Source organism: Acanthochromis polyacanthus, chromosome 15, assembly GCF_021347895.1.
Source record: "Acanthochromis polyacanthus isolate Apoly-LR-REF ecotype Palm Island chromosome 15, KAUST_Apoly_ChrSc, whole genome shotgun sequence".
Lineage (NCBI taxonomy): Eukaryota > Metazoa > Chordata > Actinopteri > Pomacentridae > Acanthochromis > Acanthochromis polyacanthus.
The window spans coordinates 15119426-15146919 of record NC_067127.1 but is presented as its reverse complement, the minus strand read 5'-3'; the positions used below and the strand labels follow the sequence as shown (position 1 = coordinate 15146919).

The following is a 27494-nucleotide window of genomic DNA, read 5'->3' as shown; positions in this document are numbered from 1 at the left end:
TTGTGACTGAAGCTCCTGCCATCTGTGTCACAGCAGTGAACCCGGTCTTGAAATCACACGCGAAATTAGATTTATAAATGCAACAGAGTATGATTGGATGTTAATTGGTTATTTGTACCACGCAGAGCACTAGTGTGGAAGCACCTGCAGCTGTTGATGCCTCATTCATTTATTCAAGTTGCTCCTTAATTGTCTAAACGTAAGTCTGTATGGTAAAACAGACCCGCTGTACAAGCCTTCTTGATTTTAGGTAGGACAGTTTGGGATATGTTGTGGTACATAGTGTTAAATGTTAACTCAGTTTTGTTATTGTTGAAATGTTGCCGATTTCCGTGTCTTCTGAACACTTGAACAGTTTCAAACAGCCTTGATAAACTGCAAATGAATCATTTACATTACTTCAAGCCACTTTAAAATGTTCAATTTTACATCTGCTTTCTGAGCATCCTCTGCCTTTTAGCTTTTACATTGTGAAATCAATTAAACTAAGTGCCTCTTTGAAGATATGATGTACTGTAGCCTGTGATGGAAATGCAAACATACAAACAAACAGAATTGGAGTGGATTGGGGTCACTTTATTTGTTAAAAAGTTTACAGATCAACTGACAGTTGGCCCAGGCTTTGAAGCAGAATTTGAATTTGAGAAGCTTTGTGTGTTAAAAACACACTAATTTACAAACAGTAGGAAGAGTGCAAACAATGGGAGGTACAGTCCAACTAGTTACCTCCATATCAGCTCATAAAAACAACATCAACAAGTCTGTCTACAAAATATAAATCTGTTCAAGGATCAGACATTCTGCTAAAAGTAATGCCAGTCTTTAATACACTAAATCTGCAATCAGGCCTTCAGGGTGAAGATGAAAATGTAGCTGGGGAGGAGGTTGAAGAATCATTGGAATAACAAAAATCTGATGCTTAGTCTACGTTATTCAAACTGTGAAACTAAAATTTGCGTTCATACTTACATCAAACCAGCAAGCGACACAGGTAAGTACAGCTCTTATGATGCAAATCTGCAAAGCCCAATAATGCAGCTTTGTGACTTCTGCTCTGTCAAGCAGTAACAGGCTGAAATGCAGGCCAATATACATGTAATCATTCCTCCCCTGCCAACACTAACACACACTCCCCACCCCACCGGAAAAAACAAAGGTCCAATCCCTTTCCACCATGGCATCATTCAAAATATCAAAGTTAATTTAAACATAAATTGCAGTTGTGTATGTCTGTTAAAGAGCAAACAAGACAAAAATTAGAAGTGGAAAGCAGCACTACAGTAATTTTCTTTTAATTCCCTCCAGGTCAGTGTGCGCTCGTCTTCCTCTATACCCACACATGGCGTTTGCAGTGAGCCACAGCCTGAAAGACACAAACAACTGGTTAGACAGGCTTCTGGAAGGACCGCTGAGTGAAAGGAGTTTACACAATCACTTGGAAGCATCAGTTGTGATATGCAATACAGCGGCATTAAACCACATCCACGCTAATGCATTTTCACTTTAAAACACCCATCTGAACAAGCATACAGTATCACGTTCGCTTTGAAATCAATCTCTAAGCATACTAACACGCCTGAAAAGGAATATCACAACCATTCACATACACCGGGAATTTTAGTGTCGGTGAAGCAGGGGGTTGGTTGCTAGTTGTGGAAAATACTACAGAAGAATGGCAATGATGAAAAGTAAGACCATAGAGTTCCAGACTGAAACGCAACCCCAAAGATTTCAAATTAAAAGGGGGTCTCTGTACTAGGGGTTGTAAGATGTTGTAGTAGTGTGGATTCTAGTCATAAATGCAAAAGTTACGCATTTTAAAATTAAAATGTATTAGCATGGATGGAACCTTTGTCACAGATGTTTACTGTCAAGTCACTAAAGAGTCAGAGTTAAAGCTAACTCATATTACCAAAACTTTTTGAAGAATTTTACTGTACTCACATTGCACTGAGTTGCTGTCTCCATGTTCTTGCACCAGAATGCAGGTCCCCAGCTGCACTGTTCTGTTCCCAGCAGCCTGCGCACAGCTTCAGGACAGGCTCCCACTTTCTGCAGCACACAAAGGAATCCAGCTCAGACACTACTACTTACTATTATTGTTTAATATTTGGTAATAAATAATTTACTCCTTACCATGCACACAAAGTCTGGGTCGAGCATCTGGAGCAGCAGCTGGACAAGAACCGGCTCATACTGTTCAACCAACTGGTCACACTGTTGACAAACACACAGGGGTGATGCTAAGCTGTCGCATGAGGATAGACAAGGTTACACAAAGTAACAAAATACAGCTCCTCACCTCGGTCCGGTAAGAGGAAGGCAGGAAGCTGCATACTTTCCTCACTGCCTCCTCAATCTCAGCCTGAGTAGCATTCTTCTCCAGAATGCCATCGATGTAATTAACTGCCATTTTACACACGTCACAGTAGCCTCCAGCCTTGAAGCGAGGCTGGTCAAGGGCAGCTGTAGAGAATTGGCAGTGTTATTGCCCATATATACAAATATGCATTTTGCTTTGGATGTAAATCCCTCACTTAACTTTGCCCTAACAGAATATTTTCTGAGCAGATAGCATAGCATAACAGCTCTGATTGCAGTTCAAATGTGGGAAATTATGCTGCAGTCTGGCATTAGAGTTCCTCATGTAGGATAATATCTGTTACAGAAAAAAATAGCCTAGCACATTTGTGTTGTGTAGACTAAAATCTACATTTATGGACTGTAATTTTACTACCAATATTCACAATAGGTTCCCGTGTGACAGGGTAGTCCAAAGTGTAGGGAGTGGTGTCAGTAGAACTTACCCACAAATTTACGGCTGGCATCATTGCACAGTGCCAGCACCGTGCAGACAGTCTTGGGGTCGGCCTGCTGCACCAGCAGCTCAATGATGGCCTGGCCATAGGTCTCAATCAGGTCCTTGCACTGGGCAGTCAGCGTGGAGGGCAGAAGTGTGCACACCTTCTCCACTGCTTGAATAACCTCCTCCTGATACAAGACAGACAGGTCAGCCTCACACCAGAACTAACTGCACAAACACTGTTAGAGAAACAGTTTTGTAAATTAATTCTATGGTCGTACAGGTATAGTGGAACACATCCCACCTCTGTTGCTTGATCCTCCAGCATACTCTCAAGCTGCTTCATCACAAACTCACAGATGGCACATGCTGGGGAATCACGAACACGAACCATGGGCTGGAACACAAACCGACACACTCTTATGAGTATGTAAAACATTGCTATAGAACTGAATTTACAAAAAAAACAAAAAAACAACCTCTTAGCAATTTTTCAGTTCAGTGAATAAAAATCCATGGCTTACCTTAGTAGACTTTTCATTAGCAGAGTCCATCTTGGTGGCAGGGAAAAGCTTGGCAGCAGGTAAAACTTTGGCAGCAGGCACAGTCTTGGCAGCCACAAGCTTCAGCATGGGAATGGACTTCTTCATAGCGTTACAAAAGCCAGCATGGGCACACAAATCCTTAGGATCCTGAAGACAGAAGATATATACTTTAAGACACAAATTTTTGGAAAAAAAAAAAAAAAAAATGCCACATTGCATGCTGTTAGCATAAAATGTGTATCACCTGCATACCATTTCATAACATTGCCACCCATGCAATATGCAGAACTTTGTATACTACCAAAAAAAACAACAACAAAAAAAACACCTAGTGCAGATTTCCACCAGTACCAAACACACACACAGTGATAAAAATGTAGACTCCTGTACTGCTGACAGGAGGCATCCAACATCAACCAGTGTTAATCAAACTACAGCCAGTTCAGTGTCACTAAAAACTAGTGCATCTCTTAGCTGACTTATGTAAAATAAATTGTTGGGTTTCAATAATATTGTTAGGTTCTTGCCCTTATAATACCCTGAGACAACTTATGAGGCATTATATAAATGAAACTGAATTGATTCAAGCACACGTCACAAAATCCAAGCATACCATAAGTGACTGCATGCTCTTTTGATGTGAAGCAACAAAAGAAAATCGTAATGTGGCCATTTCCGCAGTGTTACAACAGTTATTTAAAAGTCAAGTCATTAACCAAACAAGCAGCGTTCAGGTAGAATAGTCTCGCTCATAATCATGTCACATTCACATGCACAGTGTCAGTGTGTAGCGCTACAAGTGGACAGCACATAAAGCGAGATCTAAGGGTTAAAAGGCTACAGGCTGAACACAGAGTGACCTACCTGTTCCTGAGGAGCAGCATACAAAACCCAGAGCAGGAATAAAACAGAGAAATGGAATGAATGATGGAGAGGTGAAAAACAAAGTAGGAACACAGGCGAGAAAAAAAAAAATCAGGAGGAAAAAATTAAAACAGGAGGTAAGTGATTTAAAGCTGGGAAAAAACCTAAGTCAGCAGGCTAGGTGGTGTTGTAAGATTGAATATGGATTTAGCACCACCAGCACATAAAAATTAACAGAGGACCAGAAGTTTCAATGACTAGATCATAAAGCTTGTCATCGAGTATTAGAATAGAATGACCAGCCAAGTCACAATGTGGCTTAAACTTAAAAAACGGTTTCTTAACTTTGTTTAAATCAGTAAAGGATTTAATGGGTGAGGGCCGAAGGACTCACCATGGACATGAACTGCAGAATAAGAGGTTCAGCATACTCGCCAACGTACTGCTTGCACTGCAAAAAGGTATAACAAAGTTCATGTACACTGTTTTAATGGTGGAATTGTCTTTTTATTGACAAAGAAAATGTGCATTTGATGGAATTTCTTACAATACTTATAGGACACTCACCATATCAGCCAAGCTTGGCCCCAACAGGTCACACTGGTTCTCAATATTTGCAATAAGCGAGTTAATAAATGAGGAGTTAGCCTTGGCTTCTGCTTGAGCATCAGTCAGGAACTTGATGCAATCCTGGCACACCACATCACTTTCCTACGGGGAGGAAAGGTAAGAGTAATGGCCGAAGGAAGACAGTACTTAACACCAGGTGGAGAACAAAGACCAAATAATATATGTTCAATTTATTTTTGTCATCTGCCCAAGTCCACAAGTGCCTGTGTAGACAACCATGTTAAAAACAAAATATATTACTCTTTCAAGGAGAAGCTGTCCAGAAAAATTTGCGGTTGTCCACATTTTTATCATTCATCATTTAAAGAGCTGCACTTGAAGTAGTTATGATTTATACATGTTTACACTAGGGATGTGCGGACGAGTCGTTTAATCGGTTAATTGTCGACTCATTTATTAAACGGTTAGTATTTTACTAGTCGGTTAAACGCTAGTGTGCCCCCCTTTTCTGTGCTTCATGCGAGGGGCAATTTGACACACGCTAGACAAACGCAAGCCCTAAATTTGTAGTATAAATGGACGGGCATGCACTTCCACTGTCTCTGCTCAAAGTCTGCATCGTTTAGCAGATCCAAAACCATGAACTAACCACAATGCAGTTTATGTGGGTGCAGAAAGGGGTTAAACAGTATACCTGCTTTTGAGCGTCTTGCTTGGGAGCCTCCTCTTCCACGCCCTCCTGAGGGTAAAGGAGCTGAGGCACATTGAGGAGGAAGGGTGACACTTGTTGGGAAAGGTCAACCAGAGGTATTTCATTGGACATGAGCTGCTCCTGGGTGTGAACCTTAGCCAAGGCTGCCTGCTGAGACTGGCAAAGTCCGATAGCGCCGCATACCACAGAAGGATCCTCCTAAAAACACACAAATTGCCAATTTTTAAAATCCCTTTATTCATTGCCTTACTTTGAAAAGCATCCTACACATATCAGAAGTAAATAACATAAAATAACCTAGTTTTGAAGCCTGTATTACCTGCACAATCAAACTGAGTTAAGAAATAACTCAATTAGAAAAACCACTGTGAAGAAAGATTTGTCTTGTTTGGTCCCCAAAGTTGCTGTAGCAGGTGAGAGTTAAGACAAAGACAACTACACCAAATGATCCTAGTCATAAGTTTCAGTATTACACAATGACTGCTCTGTTCCCATTTAGACCTATGCTCACTTCCTCATCAATAGCCCTTATTCAGCTGGCTGCACTTTGCTCACACAGCCACTTCTGTTTCCTTTAAAGAAAAAAAAAAACAAAAAAAAAACACCAGCAAAGGGCAGATGGGCCATTTACTTAACAGTCTTTGATAAACTCAACTACAACTCGCTTTAGTAAGATCTTTTGCAAACCATTTACAGCATATTTGAGACATCAGATATGTTTTTAAATGCAAACACTGCAGTTGAAAGGTTAACTTGTAGCAGCCCAAACTTAAAGTGGTTTTGGACAATCGTTACAACCCTGGACATCCACCACAGGTTTCCCTTCTATATTTAAACTGAATACCATCCAAGACTTGCACAGGTTTAGCTGACGATGCTCACCAACTCTCCTTTGATGATTCCCATGATGATGGGGAAGTAGTTATCAACCATCTCCTTGCACTCTGCAGTTAAACCTTGATCAGGAAGTAACTGGCAGGCCTTCTCCAGGTACCCAAGAACCTCAGCCTGTGATAATAAAAATGCAGATATCAGTCTTCCAGCATTGTTTTTAAATGTTGATCTATTTGCAATTTACTTATTTGGTTATCAAACATGAGCTCAACATAGATTTTTTTCCGTCTTACCTCAGTTGCATTGTCTTTCAGTGCTTGCTCAACCACGATCAGTATCTCTTTACACAATTCACATGGCACTGTTTTCTGAAGCCAGAAAAAAAGGCATGTGAAAGAAAAGTATTTTTAGAGTACTGTAAAATACAAATGAGAAAAGTATATGAAAAGCACTTGTCACTTTTGCAGACAAAAAAAAATAGTTTCTCACCATCTGAGGCTTGTTCCACACATTTTGCTGACAGTGAGTCACAGCTCCACACAGGGATGCTGTCTTTACATTCTGACACCAGTAGGGGGGGCCACGAGCACACTGCTCAGTGCCGAGCAGAGGAGTTGCGACAGCTGCAAAGAAGACAAAAGTCAAAGTTCATACCTTTAAGAAAGCTTTACAAACAGTTCAGATAGCAATGAAATGGCAATAATAGTTTTCTGAATATGCTACTACTGCTTGCGTGGAAAATAAGACATATGCAGATATTACATATTCTGTTTTTTTGTTTGTTTTTTTTCATTTAAGGGGAACTATGGCAATATTTAGAGATTAACATGCTCTCAATCCATCTTGAACAGGGTTTTTCAAAGTCTGAAATGATGTGAAAAAGGCACTCCCTCATCCTGTAGTAGTTTACTTATGCTCAATGTCTGGAAGCTTATGGAACCATGACTATGTTATTTGATCTTCATAGGCACTCAGCAACTTGACCAAAACATCCTAATATTGATTTTTGATATAACTAATAGCTACACAAAATACATAAAAAGGTCTGTTCTAAGGCATTTTGGTTAAATACTACAACAAAGCAAAAAATCCTTAAAACTATCAGGTCTCTGAACTCTCTCTTTAATCAAATAACATATTTTGGGCTACTCAGTGTACCTTCCATTTGATACCTAATGTGTTTTTTTTCCATTTTCATTTACTGAGCCTTCCTTGAAACAGTTTAAAGTCCTTTCGTGGGGACCCACCTTCAAAATCTAAAACCTAAAAACATACAGACATGTTCATGTCGGCTGGAGTTATAACACTCAGAGGAAGTAACATTTTCCAATCTTGATTTTCTGGTAAAGCTAGTTCACCTAAAAGTACTGTAGTTTGGGTCCAACAAATCTTTGATTAAACTTGCCTGGTGACACCGGCATAACCAGATAGGGAATTTCAAGGCTGACTTTCTAAAGCATTAAAGGAGGAAGTTACTGAGGAGTTGCTTTTGACTATAATACTGCTCAGCAGGTTAAATGTTAAAAACAGCTCTGTTTAGGAGGAACTTTAAATCCATCATTTGAGTTTTAGAGCTCGTCACTATTTTTGCTGACTTCTTGAAAAAGCTGAATTTTTTGTCTAATTGACTTTGTTGACGAAAAAAGTGTTTTTTCACAGCCTTGGTTCATTACCTCAGAGTTAAAGTCTGTTCAACATGAAACACTGAATTCTGACACTGAAAATCTCTAAAGGTATTAAAAAAAAAAAAAGTTCTAAGTTATAATTCCTATCGGGTAAAAACATCAAATCCTATTAAAATAAATTGTCAATCTGAATTATCATATACCTCTAAATATGGCATGATTTCCCACTGCCAACCAACAAAAAAGAGCTTGTCAAAACCGGTCAAAAACGCCCAGACATATAGGGGAACTTGTTATTCACACATGAATCACAATTACAGAAGTGAGTATCAATGGTGGTCTTTCGGATCAATGCACAAAAAGCAGTAAATATTCAGTTCACCATTAAAACTGAAGTGAAAAAGAGATGTGGGAAAGCACCTAATTGTCTGGAGCAGCACTTCCTGTTTTTCATATAAAGATATCAAATTACGGTTAAGAAAAATGGTCCACATTTAAGAACAAAAACTACATTTGGACTTGTGATAAAATGCTGTTAAGATGAAGATGTTGTCCTAGAGTGAATAAAAGCAAACCTAAAAAAAACAAACAAAGTTACCCACTCAGGATATGAACTAATCAGGATGCAAGAGCAACCCGAGGTCAGTGAGTGGACTTTGAGTGACTGTGGTCAAGAATAGACAATGCAGGCCAGGCTGTACAGACAAACTTTCAATCACCCACCACAGAGCAGGCGGGGCACTCCCACCCTACACTTGAGTCACATGAGCAGTCAGACAAAATAACAAGCTGATCTCTTGTAGAGCGTTTGTTCCAATGAGGACATCTCTGCACATGGCTGTATGGCTGACTCAACCCGTTTACAGCTTAAAAAGGGAATATACAGCAGCAGAAACTACATGTTGTATATTTTTAGGGGCTCTATATAATCATTCACAGCACAAAAATAAAACAATTAGACAAAAAAAAATCCACTTTTACAAGAAGTCAGCAAAAATGGTGGTCACATCTGGAAACCTACATTTGATTCATTTCCTATGTTTGTGATTCGGAAACAGAAATCTAATCATTATGCGAGTGATCAACATCACATGACACAGAAAAGCATTAAAGACTTTAAAGAGGATTCACATTGCTTTGTTCAAGAACAGCAAGTCACCTTAACAAGATTAAACAGTTTCAATATAGCAGCTACACATTCATTCAACTTAGTAGCCAAAGATTACAAGAACGCACAGTAAACAATAAGACTGAGCTCTAAACTTTAGACAAAGACCACTGAGGAATGTCTGTAGCAAAACATTCAACAATGTGCAAAGAATGTTTTGCATTGTATCAAACATTTTTGACCAAAAGTCGAACTGAAGATAAGGACTGAGTACACAAAGTATAAATGTGATGATTTTAAGGTAATGATATTGCAAGTATGTGCTCTAAAATATAGCTTTCCCCCTGATAAGAGGTAAATTAACAAAAAAAAAACATTCATTCCAGATCTATAGTCCAACTGTCACAAGACCAAGTAAGCAATATGTAACGGTATAAACAGTCTAGTTGTTTGAGTTATGCATGACTTCAGTGCAGAGATAACTTGGTCATATCAGTGACCCATTTTTGTTCAAACACAACCATAAAACAGGGCTGTAGAGCTAGAAATATCAAAGGTGAACATGAAGACAAATGCAGGTATCATTACAAAAAAAACTACTTCGGAACAAAAACCGAAACAAAGCTTTCAAAAGCACCAGCATTTAAGTGAAAGGCTGAAATGAAAGCTTTTGGATTAGCAGGTCACATCTACAGTTCCTCCAAGAACCAAAGCAGAGGTCAACAAAACAAGCCGTACTGTACATAACCTGCTCAAAGCCCGAAGGGTGGAAAGACATGTCTAATGTATAAACGCCAACTGATACCGATATGAAAACACAACACAAATTACCTCCAACATGTAGGCTAACTCTCTGTTCAGATAACTTAGACCACGGTGCTGTTTCTGGACAGATAGAATAACAAGGGCTTATCTATGAGTAGCAATGAGTTAGCCAAATTAGCCAACTTGCACTAGCTAGCAGGCTAACGTTAGCACAGCCATCACAAACCGAGGCTAGTGGGCCAACAATAACGCCTTCAAACCTCAAAAGGCACACGGTCGAAGTGTCACCTTACGCTGAATATTTACACATTTATCACATATTTAGCTAAATAATTGAATGAACACAAGAACCTGGTTTATGTTTTATATAAAATAATAGTTAAAATACGGCGGCGTTCGCTGCTAAAAATTAACTTGTTTAGAAAAGCTAACGCTACTTGAAACGTTTCCGCGTCTTGATGTTGAAACGCACTTAGTTACACAACCAAACAGCATTCTTTGTGGGCTGACAACTGTCCGAATCATGTCGCTTTTAATGTACAAAGCAGCATTTATAAACTTCACGGCACGTTGTTGTTACCTGAGGACACGAAAAGCAGGGCTAGGAGCAGCATGACTCCGCTGGTTTGCGGCTCGTCTGTTTTGGTTCGTCGGCGGATGAAGCGGCCTGACTGGAGAACTGAGAGCACTGCAATGCAGACTGAGGCGTGTTTGTGCCTTTATGATGTCTCACTGTCAGCTGACTGCTCAGACATGTGACTGCTCCCTCGGCCGATGTGATCACTCAGTATAAAAGATTGAGATAAAGTCAGAACATTTGAAAGCCGATTTATCATTCAAACACATATGATTACCAGGTCTGGTAACAGGTGAGAGTTAAAGTAAAACTACATTGTTTTGTAATATCTGAAATAAATGTGTAAAATGATTTATATTCAGCTTTATTTTTCACCTCTAAACCCTAAGCTGTACAATTGATCATTTCTAATATAAAATGTACTTTCTACACAAATCAAAAAGGCTAAGATTAAATTGCAGTTTCTAAAAACTAAACCCGTCCCTAATATGCTGGGATTGAGCCTGACTAATCAAAGGTTAACTTACACAATACAAATCCTATTGATGGCATTTTTGTTGTGTTGAGTCATCTCAAGCCTGGATTTAGACAACTAATGAAGCTCGTCAAGCATAAGAAAGGAAAAACAACGTGGTAACCTCAAATATTAAAGTCATGCAAGGTTGTTTAATTTGATCTCATGAGGACATATCATAAAAGTTTAGCAAATACGGTAAGTCACAGCTCAATAGTAAGCTATTAACCAAGTTTTGTCAGAGGGCTGTGAACAAGTCTAAAACTGGAATGAAAACAGGAAGTGAAATTGCCGTCGCATGACTACATGATGCAGAGTCCAATGTAAAAACTAGCCTGCAAATAGGACAGGAAAAGTATTTTATTACAACATATGTCATTACATCCAAATGCAGGCCGACAGCTTTGAAAAAGGGTCAAAAGGGGAAGCATCACACGGCAAATCTCCTGGATATGAGCAGTGGAACCTGTAAAACAAAGGGAACACATGTTACATAGGGTTAACGTACTGTACAGTCAACACAGCATGATTTCCATAAACAGAAGGTTAAGGACACATTTTAATGAGGTCCCCGAAAGGCTGCACTGACAATATTTTAGAGCACAACTGATAAATGTCAGTATTTCAGAAATGTGTAAAGTCAAATATCAGCTTTTAATCGATAGCATTTTTATTCAGATCTACTAAAGGTGTGTCTTCAAGAATTGTAATAAAGATATGACCTGTGCAAGAAACATTTTACAAAGAACATAAACATGTGAATATTCCGTATAATTCCACTTTAGCTTAAATGATGACTAAGGTTTTGTTGCACGGTTGTTAAAAAAAAAAAACAGGGCCGACGAGATTTGGAAAAAGCCTCAACTTACGAAAAGTGCTATGTTCAAAATTGCAAAAAATCTGCCAAAAAGTAAATATCTCTGCTTGCCAAAGTGTGGCATTTTGTCATTATATTTACATTTGATGTGATTCTGATGTTGAAGAAAAAGATCCACTTTGTACAGTATGTGACTTAAATGGCATTTTGCATTGTTCTTTGTAATATAAAAACACAAAAACATTGTTCAGTAAAAATAAATAAAAAATCTGTAGATTCCTTTTGAAATATGAATTAATATGAATGTATGAATTTTTAACAGAAGAATATTTTTTTGTATTTATGTTAATTTCCTATATGATACACATCTGCACTAAGCCAAATATAAAACAATACACCGTGCCAGGTCAACATAGTACTCTGGCATAACGGTACACTGCATTTGGCACATGTTCAGACATACTGGCGTTAATCATGAGTTCACCCGTGACACTGTGGTGAAATATGTCTTTGGCCTGATTTGTGTTTTCGCTGTCTGAGTCATAAAATCAATACAAGTGTGTCAGGATCTACAGTGTCTTTTTTAATCACTATGCCAGCTTTTGTTTCTTCTTGAAACTTGTTAACTATTCACCTTATCAGCTACAAGGAAGTACTTTTGCTGCCCTGCCCCGTGATGCCTAAGAGCTCAATTAAATGAGCAGTTGCCTCATTTCTTTCAAAAGGTGGAAGTGTATACACCCCAGAAGTTCATACTGGTTGACAAAACATATCAGTTTGAGGAAGAGCATGGTTTTAATTTTAATTATATTCGAGAACTACAGGAAGGTTCCCATCGCTGTAAACCAACACTAATATTGATGCACTATTGAGATTAGTCCTAGCACAGAACTATCTCAAAGGTAAATTCCATTTTCATTGTTCTTTTGAACAGCACCGGTGACACTTGTAGCAGCTCAAATATGGTTTTTAAATGGACATTAAGGAGTTTCAGAGAGTTTTACATTAAATTGACTGATTTATCAGTTACTGAAAAGCCTATGGCTGTCCAAATTGCCTCATACTTTATGGAAAAGAAGAGCTTCTCATAGAAAAATGTTTTAGGGGGATTTGCTTCAGGCCCTTTCCTTGCACTGCTTCTTCTTAAATTTGGCTGCACTTTTATCAGAAATGTACATAAACTGCAAAACCTTGGTTTCATAAATGTAATGAGGTGTTAGATGATTTTGCTTTTATACTATACATCATCTATTTTTTCAGATTGGGAATCACTTCTTCAACAGTGATAGATGTGTTTTATTATGATAACCATTTTTTTTAGAGGATTTTTTTAACTTGCTGATTCAACATACGAATAAATGACAAATACAACAGCAGCCCAAAAATCCATGCATGAAACAGTTACATTTGTCTGCTTGAACCTGAAAACATAATTCCTGCTCATAGACCCAAAATGTGGGCTTGATTTTAAACCAAATACATGGCTTGTACTGATGACACTTGGCTGTGTCCACCTGAGACCTCCCTTACATTCAGTCATTGTTGGGGACCACAGCAGTTGTTGCTGGAGACCCGCTCGTCCTTCTTCAGTATAGTGGATCTCACCACGTCCACATCTCGGTGCAGGTGATCCAGAAAGCTGGTCAGGATGCTGGGAGCAGCGTAGAAATCGACCAGAAAGTAAGATCCTCGGCTGTGCCTTGCATTGTGTTTGTCTATCTTGTAAGGCAGCAGTCTCTCCCCCAGGTTCTCCAGGTCTCTCACCACGGCTCCTCGCTCCATCAGAGTCTCTATTGTCCGCCGCAGAGTCGCCGCCGTCTCTGGCCGCTGCATCGCCTTCAAGATCAGAGAGAGTTCGTACCGAGGCATGGCTCCGGTAAAGTTATCCTAGAGTCGCAGGTTCAGTTCACCTAACAGTCAGTTGCTGTCGTTGCCACAGTGTTCAATTCAAAGACGACCATGTTATGACACGAGGGGCAGGAAAGGTCTTTAGTGATGACGTATAAAGCATGCGCCTGTCTTAACAGCAATACGGCTAATTAAATATTAAAAAGAAGAAGCACGGTGAATTCAAAATGATTTTTAAACCCCTGAAGATCTAATTAGATTTCTACAATATTTTATTTAATTATTATACCAAAACATGTTCATTTTGGATAAACCAAAAATCCCAGAAAATGAGCTAGCGACAGAGGTCTCACTCAACCACAATTTTCTGACTCCATCGGATCCAAACATGTTTCAAACTACGTTTTGTTTCAAACGAGGATACTCTGTTGAACTACATTGTTAACGTAATTATTTGGCCGCTCGATAAATGAACTTGTAAAATTGGTTCAGAAAGTAGGCCATTTAAAAAAATAAAAATGAAAAAAAAAATAAACGGAGTCAACCATCTCATTTCTGAAGAGCGCGTTTACGTTGTCATTAAGTGCCTGTACGCATGCTCACAAGTGACGATTTCGGGCGCTTCCTTCCCTTCTAGAAGGAGCGTGGTGAAGATGGCGGCGCAGAAGTCTGTACCGAGTGATCTATTTAAATGTGTATATTCATTTCTGCTGGAAAACAAGTTCACCAAGGCGGCTGAGCAGTTCCTGAAGCAGACTAAAGTCGTAAGTAGCTTACACTGAAGGTCAGTTGTAGGTGTTGCGTCTTAGCAGCTGGCATGACATGAAGTTAAGACAGAGTACACGCGTGGTAAATACGTACAGAGACCGTACCGGTGAAGTTAGCACGTGTATGAGCACACGTTGTGCAAAGCTGCTGCGTGTTCCTGTACTAATTCATGTTTTACGTACGTTAAACCGTGAATTGGAGTCTTATAAATTCTCTATTGTAGGTTACTTCAACTGAAGGTTACACTGAACAAACTTTGAAATTGCTGAAAGTAAGTGGTTAAAATATTTCACGTTTCTCTAGAATCCACAGGATCAAAATGAAGAAAGCCTCGTCAACATCTACAACTTCTGGGTGAAGTGAGTTGTAATTCATTGCTTGTGTTTTTTAAATTCATATTAATATAACTTGGGAAACATAGTCAAGTTAGCTTAATGAGTCGATGTGCATGTCTTTCTAAAGAACAGATTTATACAGCAATAATAATAATAAATCAGTATTCCCATTAGCTCCAGAATTTGTCACTAGTTTACATCAACATTGTCTTAGTTTAGGTCATCTGTATATTACACAATATAATCAGTGTTATTTTGCTAATGACAAGTGATTTTTGTTTTAGGGCAGATTCTCTTTATGTCCCTGTGTTTTTCTAGATCTTCTTTATATGTTTTACACCTATCATTTTAATGTCTTGTAATTTTATTAAAGCTTTGGAAATGGTCTTTAAACCACCTGCTGTTTTCTTTACCAAATCTATTCAGCAGGCTTCAGCAAAAAAAAAAAATTAGATTGAATTTTACTGTATTTATTAAACTGCTAGTGAACCTTCTGAAAAGGCATGAAATAAGGCTTAGAACAGTTTGTTACACACAATAAATTATATTTTAAATAATCTATTAAGATTGTAAATATTATCAAATTTACACTACATGACTTAATTTTCTTTTTTCACCATTCATTTGATGCGTAAGTCATGAAGTATGTTTGTATGTAAAGTCAACAGACAATCTAGGCTATATGATCACTCAGCACTGCCTAAGTAAAGAAAACTTTTATGACAAAAATGGCTTGGTGCTTAACAAAGGAGGATACTGCAAGACACCCCTCGCTACCTGGCTCGGACTCAGCAAAACAGAAAACAGTGGTCTATTAATTATTTCCAAAGATGTATGTTGGTCTGTTCTGTATGCACAACATAATATTGCATGACTCTCCTTCCTTTAAAAGGGAAATTCTGTTACTCTTCTGAAAGTTTTCTTCTACTTTTTAAAGGGTTTCTGCTGGGAGAAGGTGTTGCATAGTCTTTAGATTGTTAAATCCTCTTGGGGCAAATTTGTAATAATTGGACTAAATAAATTCAATTGACTCAATAGGTCTCCTGAAGCCAAGAAACGAAAAGCAACTGTTAATGCTGAAGCTACCAACGGTCCATCAGCCAAGAAAGCAAAAACCAGTCCAGAAAGCTCCAGCAGTGAAGAGTCAAGCAGTGAGGATGAAGAAGCTCCTGCAAAACCAGCTACGGCAGCTCCAGCAGGTAATACCAACATACTGGACACAGAGAACTGATAAAGCTGTTTGGATTCTGCCAATAATGTGTCATTCAGAAACCTTGAACAGCATCGTCACTGAACATGTCTTTATAATGTACATTTTAGCCAAAGCAGTGCCTGCTAAAGCAGCAGCTGCTAAAGCTGCATCCAGCAGCAGTGAAGACTCAAGTGACTCTGAAGAGGAGAAGGCTCCTCCAAAGGCTGCTGTAAAGGTAAGAGAAAACATCCAAATAAAATATTCTTGCCAGACCTTGTCCTTGCTGCAAGACTTTGATTGTTGAGCTACTATTAAAATGTAGTTTCTGTATGTAGGCTCCTGTGAAGCAACCTCCTGCTACTGCAGCAGGCAGCACAAGGAAAAAGGACAGCAGCTCTAGCAGTGAAGAGTCTGACTCTGAGGATGAACAGCCTGCCAAAGCTGCTGCACCAAGTGAGTTCATAGCCATATGTCATAATACAATTCTTATAAACTAAAATTAAACTTGAAATGGAAACGTGCTTGTCATCTAACCTTGTCTAATTCTGAATGATAGAACCCAAAGCCGGTGCAGCCACTACGCCCAAAGCAGCTGCTCCTGCCAAGGGTGCAGCTCAGAAGAAGCAGGAGAGCAGCAGCAGTGAAGACAGCTCCTCAGATTCTGAAGATGAAAAATCAGCCAAGGTATACCAAGGAGTCAAAAGTTTTTATATTAGCATGTTATTGATTGTATTTACTCCACAGTTTAGAATAATGTAGCACAATTGGAGTCCAGTGCCAAGTGTAGATAGTAAATATTAGGGATGTGCACGACTAGTCGTTTAATCGTTTAACCGCCTACTCATTTATTAAACGTTTAGTATTTTACTAGTCGGTTAAACGCTGCATTAAGCATCATGCACCTTGTTCTTCGCGCCTCTGCATCGGCTTCTTTGTAAACAGGCTGAGCAGCCAGGGAGAGAATTGCTCCTCCTCCCCTCCCCTCCCACGCACACGTAGCAGGGGGCGGTCGACCTCCAGATGACACGTTCATTTCTCCAAACCTACACCGCCTGTCCGTCTGGGCTACCTGGTTGATCCTGCCAGTAGCATATGCTTGTCTCACAGATTAAGCCATGCAAGTCTAAGTACACACGGCCGGTACGGTTAAACTACGAATGGCTCATTAAATCAGTTTTGGTTCCTTTGATCGCTCTCTCAGTGATACCCAACAGGCTTATCAAAATGTCTGATCCACTTGTGAAACTCTTCCTCATCTGTCAAGCAAACCCAGCCATCATCATCGTCATTTACGACGGGGCCGTGAACGCCACTGCAGCCTCCATCGTTATTATCAGTGCATTTTCTCCCGCGTCTGCTGCTATTTCCGCATTTTTTTTCAACCCCCACTATCCCCCTCATCATTAGCGGTGTTTTGACCACTCCAGCTACACCCACCACGTCCCCTCCTGCCACCCCGAAGCAAAGCATCGGCTCCAGTATGTGCTGCTTGGACTGTCATGGTGCACAGACGCAGCGGCACTTTCTGTCTCAGTGGATGACTGAACATCTTCATCAGAGGGTGAATATACCTCTTCAGAATATGAGTAAGCCATTACTTCACAAAGCACTTCGTCAGCGTTGACCAGATCTCTCGGTACGGTGAGTTTTCTCACTCTAAAATGTGCCGTCTTGCGCTCTGATACGCTTCCACGGCGAGTCTCGTCTCCTCGGTTTTCAAACTCTGTAAACTCCAAAACTTTGAATGAAAACGCGCCCACAACTGATGCTCAGATTGAAGTTCCAGATGTCTGCCATCTCCTGGCGTACAGTACATGAGGCACACGAGACAGTATATTTGAAGCTATGGCTTATGTTCAGCAATGTTGCTTGTCGCAATATTGCGACTTTGGCGCTTAAAGGGTTAAATTGCAAGTTTTCCGAACCAACTAGTCGCAAATTTTATTTGCGACTAGTTGGTTCGGAAATTAGTCGAAATTCTCATCCCTAGTAAATATGTACATCAGACACTAACAGGGTATCCGCGGGGTTTTAAAAAGTCTTAAATCCAATAATTTGAATTTAAGGCCTTAAAATGTCTAAAATTCTCCTAAAATCTTATAGAAGGTCTTAAATACGATTTTGAAAGGTCTTAAAAATCTATTGATGTTACTTATATGTAAAACATGCACAAACTTCAGTCTCGCTTTGAAATGTTTCGATTTTTGAGGACGCTATAACGCAACTATAGAGCGGAACTAAATGTAGGCTACCTGTACTGCCCGGCCACAATTTATCGAACACCACCAGGCATTGCTGTGCATGCTCAGCGGTCACCTTTCACTTCGTTGCATAAACACAAGAGAAGATGCTGAAATACTCCGCTGTTCGGGAATTCTTCAGTTTAACTGAAGACAAAACGAAGGCAAAATTTGGATCCGAGACCAGACGAACGGATCCGAATATTCGAGCCGTCTCCGCCACAAGCAGCAGCCACCGCGGCCCCCCCGGGCCGTCTCCGCCGTCGGACATTATGGGGCGGAACGAATATTCGGAGCCCAGAAACCACTATTCGGGCCAGTCCTAGTGGTTTCCTTAGAAGGCCCTATCCTGAACTTTGGTCTTTTTGCCAGAAGCTGCTCATTTTGTCCCATGGACAGGCCACAGTGGAGAGAGGTTTTTCTTATAAACAAGGAAGTTGAAACGTGTAACATGCAGGAGGACACTGTTGTTGCGCACAGGCTTGTGTGCAATTATGTCACTCAACATGGCAGGGTGACCAAGATTCCCATCACGAAAGAGCTCTTGACTTCTGCAGCATCAGCCAGGTCCAAGTACCGTGTCTACCTTGATCAAGAGAGAAGGAAGAAGGCGTCTGATGAACAGGGAAAGAAGAGAAAGGCTTTAGAGGATCACCTGGAAGAACTAAAAAAGAAAAGGAAAACTGTCCAAGAGATTTCTGAAAGTCTGGCCAGAAATGCAGACAGGCTTGCAGACGAGGCGGAGGGCAAGGTGGGCACTCAGATGGCCCAGCTCATCACAAAATCAAATGCTCTGAGGAGGAGCTACAAGGAAAAATTAGCAGAGCTCAAGAATATTGTGGAGGAGATTGCAGCCACGAGACAAGAGCTTAGATAGTTCTTGTGTGCATACACAGGCACACACACACACAATGGCTGTTGGCTGTAGAGTTTACCAATATTTTTTGACTCTGACTTCTTATCAAATCTTGGTTCACAACAGAGAGGTTTCTGTTTTTTTTTTTGTTGGGTTAAGTGTTTTGTATTCGAGTGTGAAAGAGCTGTGAATAAATTCCAGGCCTCCAGTTTTCCTTCAAGTCTTTTGTACTTTTTTGCCAGTATCAATGTGAAATGGGTCTTAAGTTGTATTCATTATGGTCTTAAAAAGGTCTTAAAAAGTCTTAAATTTGGCTTGTTGAAACCTGCAGAGACCCTGACTAATGGCTTACTCACGGTTTTCTGTTAGGCTCCAGTCAAACCTGCCCCTGTAAAGAAGGCAGCAGCTCCAACTCCTGCTGCTGAATCAAGCAGCGAAGAGTCCTCATCTGAAGACGAGGCTCCTCCCAGCAAAAAACCCAAAGCAGGTGTGGTTTTGTACTTTTTTTTTCCTGACCATTGTATGCTCAGTGGTTGCTAGACACTGCACTGTATTAGAGCACTGTGAGGCATTATAGATACCAATGAATATCAGGGGATGTTTCATTGCATTTGATAACATTCATCAGTCATCAACAAAGTTTTCATTTGTTTATAACCTGTTACTGATATACTCAAGTTTAACAGCTACAAGAAAAATATGTTGAATTATTGGAATACATTAATTGCAGTATATACACTCTTTACTCATTATTTTTCCATCCATTCATGTCCTGGCCATGACTCTCTATAATGTATGTCCTCACTGCAGACTAAACTAGACAAGCCCAGTAGAGGGCAGAACCATGCCCATGCATGATACTCTGTATCAATTTTGATCATCCTACGTATATCCCTTCCTACTTGATCTACTGACCTGTGACTCCACACCTGAGCAGGGGACCTTAGACTGATATTCAGTGCCAAGTTTGAGTATCCTGACTTCAGCACTTGCAGAGATATCTGACCGGACATACCCACATACATACTTACCCAGCCAGATACCGAAGCGAATGCAGTAACCCCACTGACATACGTCAGGCTTGGTTAATTATGATCAGCTGATCACCTGGTCCAGCCCAAGCTTAAAATGCTGTATAGTTGCTTTGAGATGCCGTGTAATTTGTAGCGATGCTTAAACCGCTACTTGTCTTGTTAGGAGCGTACAGTGCAGTTCCACCTCCTGCTTCAATCCAGAAAGCTCCTGCTGCACCAGCAGCCAGCAAGGCCAAGGAGAGCGACTCTTCAGACAGCAGTGATGAGAGCAGTGATGAGGATGAGAAGAAGAAAGCAGCTGGTAAGAGTTTCCCACCTTTCACACTTTGAACTCTTGGTGTTTTTAATGGCACATCTAATTGTGTTGTAATCCTTTCAGCCAAACCTACACCTGTAAAAGTGACTAATGCCAAACCTGCTGTGTCTAAACCCGCTGCAAAGAAGCAGGAGTCCAGCTCTGAGAGCTCCGGTAATGATCAGGAATACCTGTCAGTTTCTTCTCAGTCTAAAGCAAAGCTCAATGTGTAAAAAATATTTTCTTTTCACCCATTTCTGTGCAGATTCAAGCTCAGATGAAGAGGAGGCCAAGAAGCCTGCAGCCAAGGTCACCCCAGCTAAGGCTGCACCAGCAAAGGCTGCCCCAGTCAAACCTGCTCCAGCTAAGGCTGCCGCTGCTAAAGAAGAAGACTCAGATGAAGACTCATCAAGTTCAGAGGAAGAAGAAGAGGTGAAGAAACCTGCAGCAAAAGTGACGCCTGCTAAACCCACGCCTGCCAAGACTACCCCAGCTAAGAAGGACGAGTCCTCAAGCTCAGGTAGGAGACTCCTAGGTTCTAGATTTTGAGCATTTGAGCTTAGCATTTCTGTAAGACTGATAGATTTCTTGTAATAACTTTCAATTCCTTTAATTTATGGAACTGTTCTTGGCTGTTCTACCAAGTTGTGGTGGGATCAAGGCTAGTACTCAACACCTGTCACAGGAACTGTCAGTTACGACCTAAATATTATGTCTACGCTCACCATTGCTGTGTTGCAGTAATTTCTTGTCTGCAAAACTTTCAGTAACAACAGTATTTGTGTTTGATCCCAGACTCGGACAGTAGCTCTGAAGACGAGGCTCCAGCAAAACCTTCCACTAAAACTGCAGCTCCACCACCAGCTGCTGCTTCTAAAGCCCCAGCCAAGGCAGCAGAAACCAGCTCTGATTCAGACGACTCGTCCGAGGATGAGGAGGAACCAGTGAAAGCCAAGCCAGCAGCTAAAACCACTACCCCAGCTTCAAAGCCTGCTACCCCTGTTGTAAAAGCTCCTGCAGCAGTAGAGAGCAGCTCAGACTCTGATTCTTCCTCTGAAGATGAAGAGCCAGCTAAGGCCAAGGCAACAGCAGCTAAACCTGCCTCAAAGCCGGCTACTCCTGCAGCTAAGGCTGCTGCTGCTGCAGAAAGCAGCTCGGAATCTGACTCCTCTGAGGATGAAGAAGAGCCAGTTAAAGCCAAGCCAGCAGCAGGCAAACCCAAGCCAGCAGCAGGCAAACCAGCTACCCCAGCTTCAAAGCCTGCGACTCCTGCAGCGAAGCCGGCTGCAGCTGAAAGCAGCTCAGAGTCCGATTCCTCGTCCGAAGACGAAGAACCTGTCAAGGCTAAACCTGCTGCGGTTAAAGCAGCTACCCCAGCCTCAAAGCCTGCAAAACCTGCAACTAAGCCTGCTGCAGCAGAGAGCAGCTCTGAGTCCTCTTCTGAGGATGAGGAAGAACCAGTGAAAGCCAAGCCGGCAGCAGCAGCTAAACCAGCTACTCCTGCTTCAAAGCCTGCTTCAGGTGCAGCAGCAGAAAGCAGCTCTGACAGTGACAGTTCAGACTCTGAGGATGAACCAACCAAACCTGCAGTCAAGAAACAAGCCCCTGCAGCAGCCAAGAAACCTGCAGCTGCTAGCGCCACAAAGGCTCCTGCAGCTTCAACAAAGAAAGCTGAGGAGAGCAGCTCTGACTCTTCAGATAGCTCTGATTCAGAGACGGAGACCGCCCCTGCTAAGCCTGCTGTCGCCAACGGCAAGGCAGCAACCCCCAAGAAGACCACTGCAGCAGCAAAGGTTGCAGCAAAGCCGGCAGAGTCGTCATCCAGCGACAGCAGCTCTGAAGAGGAGGAAGAGGCCAGTAAGAGTACTCCAAAACCTCCTGCATCAGCCAAGACAACCCCAGCAGCTAAACCTAAAGAGAGCAGTAGCAGCTCCTCAGACAGCTCATCAGATGAGGAGGAAGCACCGCGCAAAGCAGCCACTGCACCCACCACCCCCACAACAAATAGTAAGTTTCAACCATACTAAACATGGCGTGGCTCTCTAACAGGGAACATATTTGTACATAACAACCATTACTAATATAATTACCGTTTCTGTTGTTTTCAGTGTTGTTAGATTTAGTGGTACACAGTTGTTATAGCTGCTGATTGTTGCAGGTACCAATGGAAAGAGAAAAAAGGATGAAGAATCATCAGAAAGCGAAGAGGAAGAGACGGAAGTAAAGACACCAAAAAATAAGAAAGCAACAACGACACCACAGACTTTCCCAAAAGCCAGTAAGAAGGTAAGACCTGTAAGGGACAAAAACCTAATCTTAAGTTGCCACTTTGTGTTAGCCTAGCCGCGCTAGACCCAGCTCTTAAGACACAAGGGTCTAGGACCGCTCCACAGGGAGGGAGGCGGGCTAAAAGGTTGTCTTTCAAATCACTCTGCAGCAATTGGGTAGGTATACAACCAATCAGTGCAACAAATAGGCTGACGTAATTCCGAGAGTGCCGGATTGTGGCTAAGTCCCATTAGCTTCCCAATCAGTTGGAGCCAACTGGTATATTAAGGATTTGCCATATCCCGTCGGCATATGTCCAAATATGTCTTTCTTCTCAATGAAACACTTAAGTGCCGTCCTTTGTTTATCTTTCAAGTTGAATTTTAGTTTCAAATCTTTAAGGGCTGTGGCCAAAGCTGAGTCGAAAGATAACTGTTTATTGTGCGCCGGTTGTTTCTGTCAGAATCGTCGCGCCTCTGTCGTCACTTAGTTACGCCCGCCTTCTGACTCTACACTTCATGGTGATTCGTCCGGCCAGTTTTAGGAGCATCCAACCTCGAGCCTTATGGGGGATAACTAGAACCACCCTGGCAGAGAATTAAATTCGTTGCCGTGGGTTGTCTAGCGCGGCTAGGCTAACTTTGTGTTGGATTTAATGTCAAAACAAGCACAATTGATGACTGCTCGATGAGCTCATTGTCAGAATTTGATTGAAATTACTTTGTCTTCTAGTCTTCCAACATACCCTTTCGCAGAATAGTTGAGGAACAAGTAGATGTGGATCCCCGTCTTGCAGACAACTCTTTTGACGCCAAGGTGAGTCCAGCATCCACTTGAAGTGTTCGCACATCAGGGTTGGCGGGTTGACCCTATAATTTACTCTCTCTATTTGTATTTGCTATTCCAGCTTGGAGCGAATGGGGACTGGGGCCAGAAAGCTAACGACGTGCTCAGGTTCACAAAAGGCAAATCATTCCGCCATGAAAAGACGAAGAAGAAGAGAGGAAGCTACCGTGGTGGAGCCATCTCCACAACAGTCAACTCGATCAAGTTTGACAGTGACTGAGTGACCTTCTCAGTCTGGTCCCTCCCACTCGAACTATACCGTACCCGTGTGGTCAAGAATATCAGTTGTCAGCCCCCACCCTCCTGTAAACAGTCTCTGAGACAGAAGAATGGATCCATAGAGCTGAGCTGGCACTTTCATTTAGCGTGCTGTTAGTCTGCAATGAAGACTGATCTGAAGAAACAGTTTAGCGGAGCTGTAGCAGCTGGTAAAATATGTTCCCAGCTGTCACATCAGGCCGTAGTGATTGACATCCATGTGACATTATTACTTATAGCCACTAGGTGGCTGCAGGCCATCAGCTAATGCTAAAAAGCCAGTGTGTGTGATGGGCCCTTTTGCTCGTTTTGACTTAATTCTCAGATGATGATGTGATGTCCTGTCATTATTTTGTAACATTAATTTTCGTTTATCTATGTATAACTGACAGCCATCCATCATAACAGGTTCTTTATGTGAAAGAAGACGCTATTGATTTTTAATGGATCACATGGATGCTTATTCGTTTTGTCCACTCTTCTTTGACCACATTTAAATGTAATAAGGGTGTTTGGGCTTTTCTCTTAACATTACAAGAAAACACTGTTAAACAGAGCAGAGTTTTGTACTGTGTATTTATTATGTTTATTCCATTTCAACGTTTAGGACCTAAGGAGCCTTTTCTGTATTATTTTCAATGAATGTTGCTTTTAAATCATTGTTTCTTTTGATGTTAGGGTGCCCTCATCATCGGTGGTATTGACTTTATTATTCACAAACATAACTGAGAGCCATGTTTGTTTCAGTGATTTGATTTTACTGTATTGATTTCTGTGTACCACTGTCATTTTTTTTATTCTAGCAAATAAAATACTTAACAGTTTAAATGTTGAGTTTGAGGATGTTTTGAGGTCTTTTGTTCAGAATGAGACTTGTAATTTGTCCTCAGAGCAGAAGCTGTTTCCAACAGAACTAGCTATATTATAAATGTATGTAATAGTCCTAGGAAGTTCTTCACATCAGTTATTTTAAGCAAGCAGACAATCTATAGCAGTAAAGGCTTTCTGTGGAAATGAAGACCAGACGATGATCGAAGCGGTCACCCACAAAGTTGATTTGAAAGTTTCATCAGGGCCACTAGATGGCAGTGGTGAAGTTTTTGAGTTGTAAATATGGAATACAAAGTACAGTATGTGAACAGTCAGTTATGAGTGTGGCTGCTTTGTCCAGGTAGCACATTTTCACTATTTGTTTTGTCTCGAACACATGTACGTACGACAGATTTAATAGCTTCTCAGGTGGAGTTGTAAAGGTAAAAGGATGCTCTATTAAAGCGATATTCCACCACTTTTTGCACTCTCAAATTTCTGAAACAAAGAGATGGAGAGATGTGTAACAACATTCCCTAAACTCAATTAACCTCCAAAAAGCCAGGATGCTCCACTCCTCATGTAGCGTTGAAGTTTACATCACGATATTGCCAGGGTTATTTTCTGGAATTTTTAGAAGTATAGAAAATAGGGCTGTACAAGCGTCTTTTTTAACTTAACCAATTATTCTAGACGTACACCTTTTTTTGTGTTAACCCACCTCAGACTTATCTGAAGGTTTTTGGACCAAATTATTTATATATAAAAACAGTAGCACTGTAATCAGCTTGTTTCAGAGCTCTAAATGACATATAAAGCTTCAAATTAGTGACTAAATCTGTATTTTAGTCCCATGGTTTATTAAGATTCTGTGTTAATGTACCTCATCTAGTTTGAGTCACCTCAAATTAAATGTTCACTGTGATCAGATATTACTAGCATGTATTATTAACTACACATTCTCAGTAGGCCTCATTAGTCTGTAACCTCTCCAGTTATTTTGGCCACACTCAGCTATTCTTCTCACCAAAACCTCAGTCCAAACAGATTCTAGATGTATTTGAGCATTTTACAGCACAGCAGTGATACATTTGAAATTATTTTGGTAGCTTTTGCCACTCTGTTCTTACAAAACATAAGCAGTTGTTTTTTTGATGTTGGCTTGTAAAAGATTGGTGGACTCTATCACAAATGACACACTTTATTCCCCTTTCCCCCCCTCTGATTCCCTTTAAGCAGGCCTTAGTGGAAAGTCAGTTACTTGCTTTTAGTGCCTACAGATTGCAGTGGCTTGGACTGGCAGATACAACAGTACACCACATTTAGTAGCTTCATAGTGCTTGAATTATTTTGAAATTTTATCCTCTCAACCCTTTCTGGTCAAGTGGGCGAGGTGATTCAGAGGCTGTATAATTTGGACGCAATCTAACGCTGACTAGCAAAACTCTATTTATCTGAAATTTATAACACCTATCAGATGGCACATCAAAGATGACCTAACGAAGCATTCACTCACTGCTTTCAGTCTGACAAAAAGCATAAGGCCTACGCATGCATTGTCCGTACTGTTCATGTGCATATGCATATACACTGTGGAAATGTAGCGAACATGTCTGATTATACATGAACTGATTACACAGAAAGAGCTGTTGACTTAGGAGGGAGGTCTGCAGTCACTCCAGATAGAGCCTCTCTGCCATCTCTGACAACAGTTAACCAGTGAGCGTCGCTTCAGTGCTCACCAAGCAGAGAAACTTGACAGGGCGCGCTTTGCTCGAGGTTTACATGGATGAGCTGTTGAGAAGCTGGGGGGTGCAGAGTGGTTACTGTAGAGCTGCTACTGGGCAATTTTTCAGAGCAGATTCAACTGTGGTTGAGAGACTCCATGCCTCCATTTGGAGGCTGTAAGCTGCAGCCTGTGAAGGCACTGAGGCCCACCGGGGCTTTCACTGACTTTCTGAGAATAGAGGAACTAAAGCTTTTTCTGTATTAACACTGAAAACAGTTAAATTGTTAGCTTGTACTTTGTATGTATCAACTAGCTTATCATACATGTATCCAATTGTGCTATATATTCCTTGCTCCCCACCCCTCTCAACCCAGTGGCCAGTGGCAGATGGGTCCCCCCACATAAAGTCCCAGATTCTGCTCAAGGTTTCTTCCTGTTAAAAGGGACTTTTTTTTTTCTAGCCATTGTTGCCTTTGGGCTTGCTGTGGGGGTTCAGGCATGTGGGTTCTGTAAAGCGTCTTGGGGCAATTTGAACTGTAATTGGCTCTATATAAACAAAATTGAATTGAATATCAAAACCACCCACAGGTAAAGTGTATCACATTGATGATACCGTTCCAATCCAATATTCTACTGGGAAATTATGAACCCTGGCCTTAGTGCACGATACTTTGACACACTACAGTTACCCAAACATTGCTGAGGACTGCAGACCTGCCCCACAGTGACAGCATTCTCTGACAGCAGCATCCTCCCCCAGCAGGACAAATCATCCCACCACACCTTTAAAACTGTTCAGGAACAACTTGAGGAACACGACTAAGAGCCCAAGGTGTCAAGCTTCCCAGAACAATCTCAATCCATGGAGGCCTCGTCCTGCAACCTACAGCACATACATGAGGATCCACAGGTTCCATGTCCATGTCCCGATGGGTCAAGACTGGTGTGGTGGCATGAGAGGGACCTATACAATATTCAGCAGGTGGTTTATCGGTATATAATGTTCATTTGTTAGTACATACTGGTATTAGGTGATCTTTTAAGGGCCGGCAATAAAAACCAAAATATTACATGGCTGAAAAGAAAGACTCTTCAGAGGGTTGGATACAAGGATGCTCTTCTTAGTAAATGAAAGCTGACTTTTTGGATACACGTGGTTTTTCACTTCATGACAGCAACTTTATGATTAAAGGAAAGTGTAGTAACACTGTTGATACTACAGCAATGCAATGCTAAAAATCACATCATCTTCTACGTGATTGCAGATCTTAAGGCTGGCTT

At 41.0% G+C, this 27494-nt stretch overlaps 3 protein-coding genes across 4 annotated transcripts; 1 reads left to right on the top strand and 2 right to left on the bottom strand.

The window, feature by feature from the left end:
• Positions 1 to 555: 555 nt before the first annotated feature.
• psap (prosaposin) lies at positions 556 to 10559 on the bottom strand. 2 transcript variants are annotated; one of them, XM_022192367.2, is made up of 15 exons: positions 10407 to 10559; positions 6818 to 6951; positions 6622 to 6696; positions 6377 to 6502; positions 5477 to 5692; positions 4780 to 4923; positions 4607 to 4663; positions 4213 to 4218; positions 3328 to 3495; positions 3108 to 3200; positions 2808 to 2991; positions 2303 to 2466; positions 2137 to 2217; positions 1945 to 2052; positions 556 to 1363 (listed from the first exon to the last, which is right to left on the bottom strand). In XM_022192367.2, the coding sequence occupies exons 1-15, from the start codon at positions 10438 to 10440 to the stop codon at positions 1328 to 1330; spliced, it is 1626 nt and encodes a 541-aa protein (XP_022048059.1). In that variant the 5' UTR covers positions 10441 to 10559; the 3' UTR covers positions 556 to 1327. The 2 variants fall into 2 exon arrangements, with proteins under 2 accessions (XP_022048059.1, XP_022048060.1); XM_022192368.2 differs by lacking the exon at positions 4213 to 4218.
• Positions 10560 to 11259: 700 nt separating this feature from the next.
• Positions 11260 to 13737, bottom strand: mrps6 (mitochondrial ribosomal protein S6). The gene is made up of 2 exons (XM_022192370.2): positions 13265 to 13737; positions 11260 to 11383 (listed from the first exon to the last, which is right to left on the bottom strand). Exon 1 carries the CDS (start codon positions 13601 to 13603, stop codon positions 13271 to 13273), a length of 333 nt encoding a protein of 110 aa, XP_022048062.1. The 5' UTR covers positions 13604 to 13737; the 3' UTR covers positions 11260 to 11383; positions 13265 to 13270.
• A 405-nt stretch (positions 13738 to 14142) lies between these two features.
• On the top strand, positions 14143 to 24508 carry nolc1 (nucleolar and coiled-body phosphoprotein 1). The gene is made up of 14 exons (XM_022192361.2): positions 14143 to 14346; positions 14654 to 14709; positions 15724 to 15884; positions 16006 to 16112; positions 16213 to 16330; positions 16434 to 16561; positions 19343 to 19460; positions 20171 to 20308; positions 20387 to 20476; positions 20568 to 20822; positions 21098 to 22309; positions 22461 to 22588; positions 23303 to 23386; positions 23478 to 24508. Exons 1-14 carry the CDS (start codon positions 14236 to 14238, stop codon positions 23634 to 23636), a joined length of 2865 nt encoding a protein of 954 aa, XP_022048053.2. The 5' UTR covers positions 14143 to 14235; the 3' UTR covers positions 23637 to 24508.
• The last annotated feature ends 2986 nt before the right edge of the window (positions 24509 to 27494 follow it).

Coding starts and splice junctions, on each gene's coding strand:
- psap (XM_022192367.2), bottom strand. CDS start 10,440: ATGCTGCTCCTAGCCCTGCTTTTCGTGTCCTCAG. Junction 6,503..6,621: donor TGAAAGACAATGCAACTGAG/GTAAGACGGAAA, acceptor TTATTATCACAG/GCTGAGGTTCTTGGGTACCT. Junction 5,693..6,376: donor GAATCATCAAAGGAGAGTTG/GTGAGCATCGTC, acceptor GTGTGTTTTTAG/GAGGATCCTTCTGTGGTATG.
- mrps6 (XM_022192370.2), bottom strand. CDS start 13,603: ATGCCTCGGTACGAACTCTCTCTGATCTTGAAGGCGATGCAGCGGCCA.
- nolc1 (XM_022192361.2), top strand. CDS start 14,236: ATGGCGGCGCAGAAGTCTGTACCGAGTGATCTATTTAAATGTGTATAT. Junction 14,347..14,653: donor TCCTGAAGCAGACTAAAGTC/GTAAGTAGCTTA, acceptor ACGTTTCTCTAG/AATCCACAGGATCAAAATGA. Junction 20,309..20,386: donor TGAGAAGAAGAAAGCAGCTG/GTAAGAGTTTCC, acceptor TAATCCTTTCAG/CCAAACCTACACCTGTAAAA.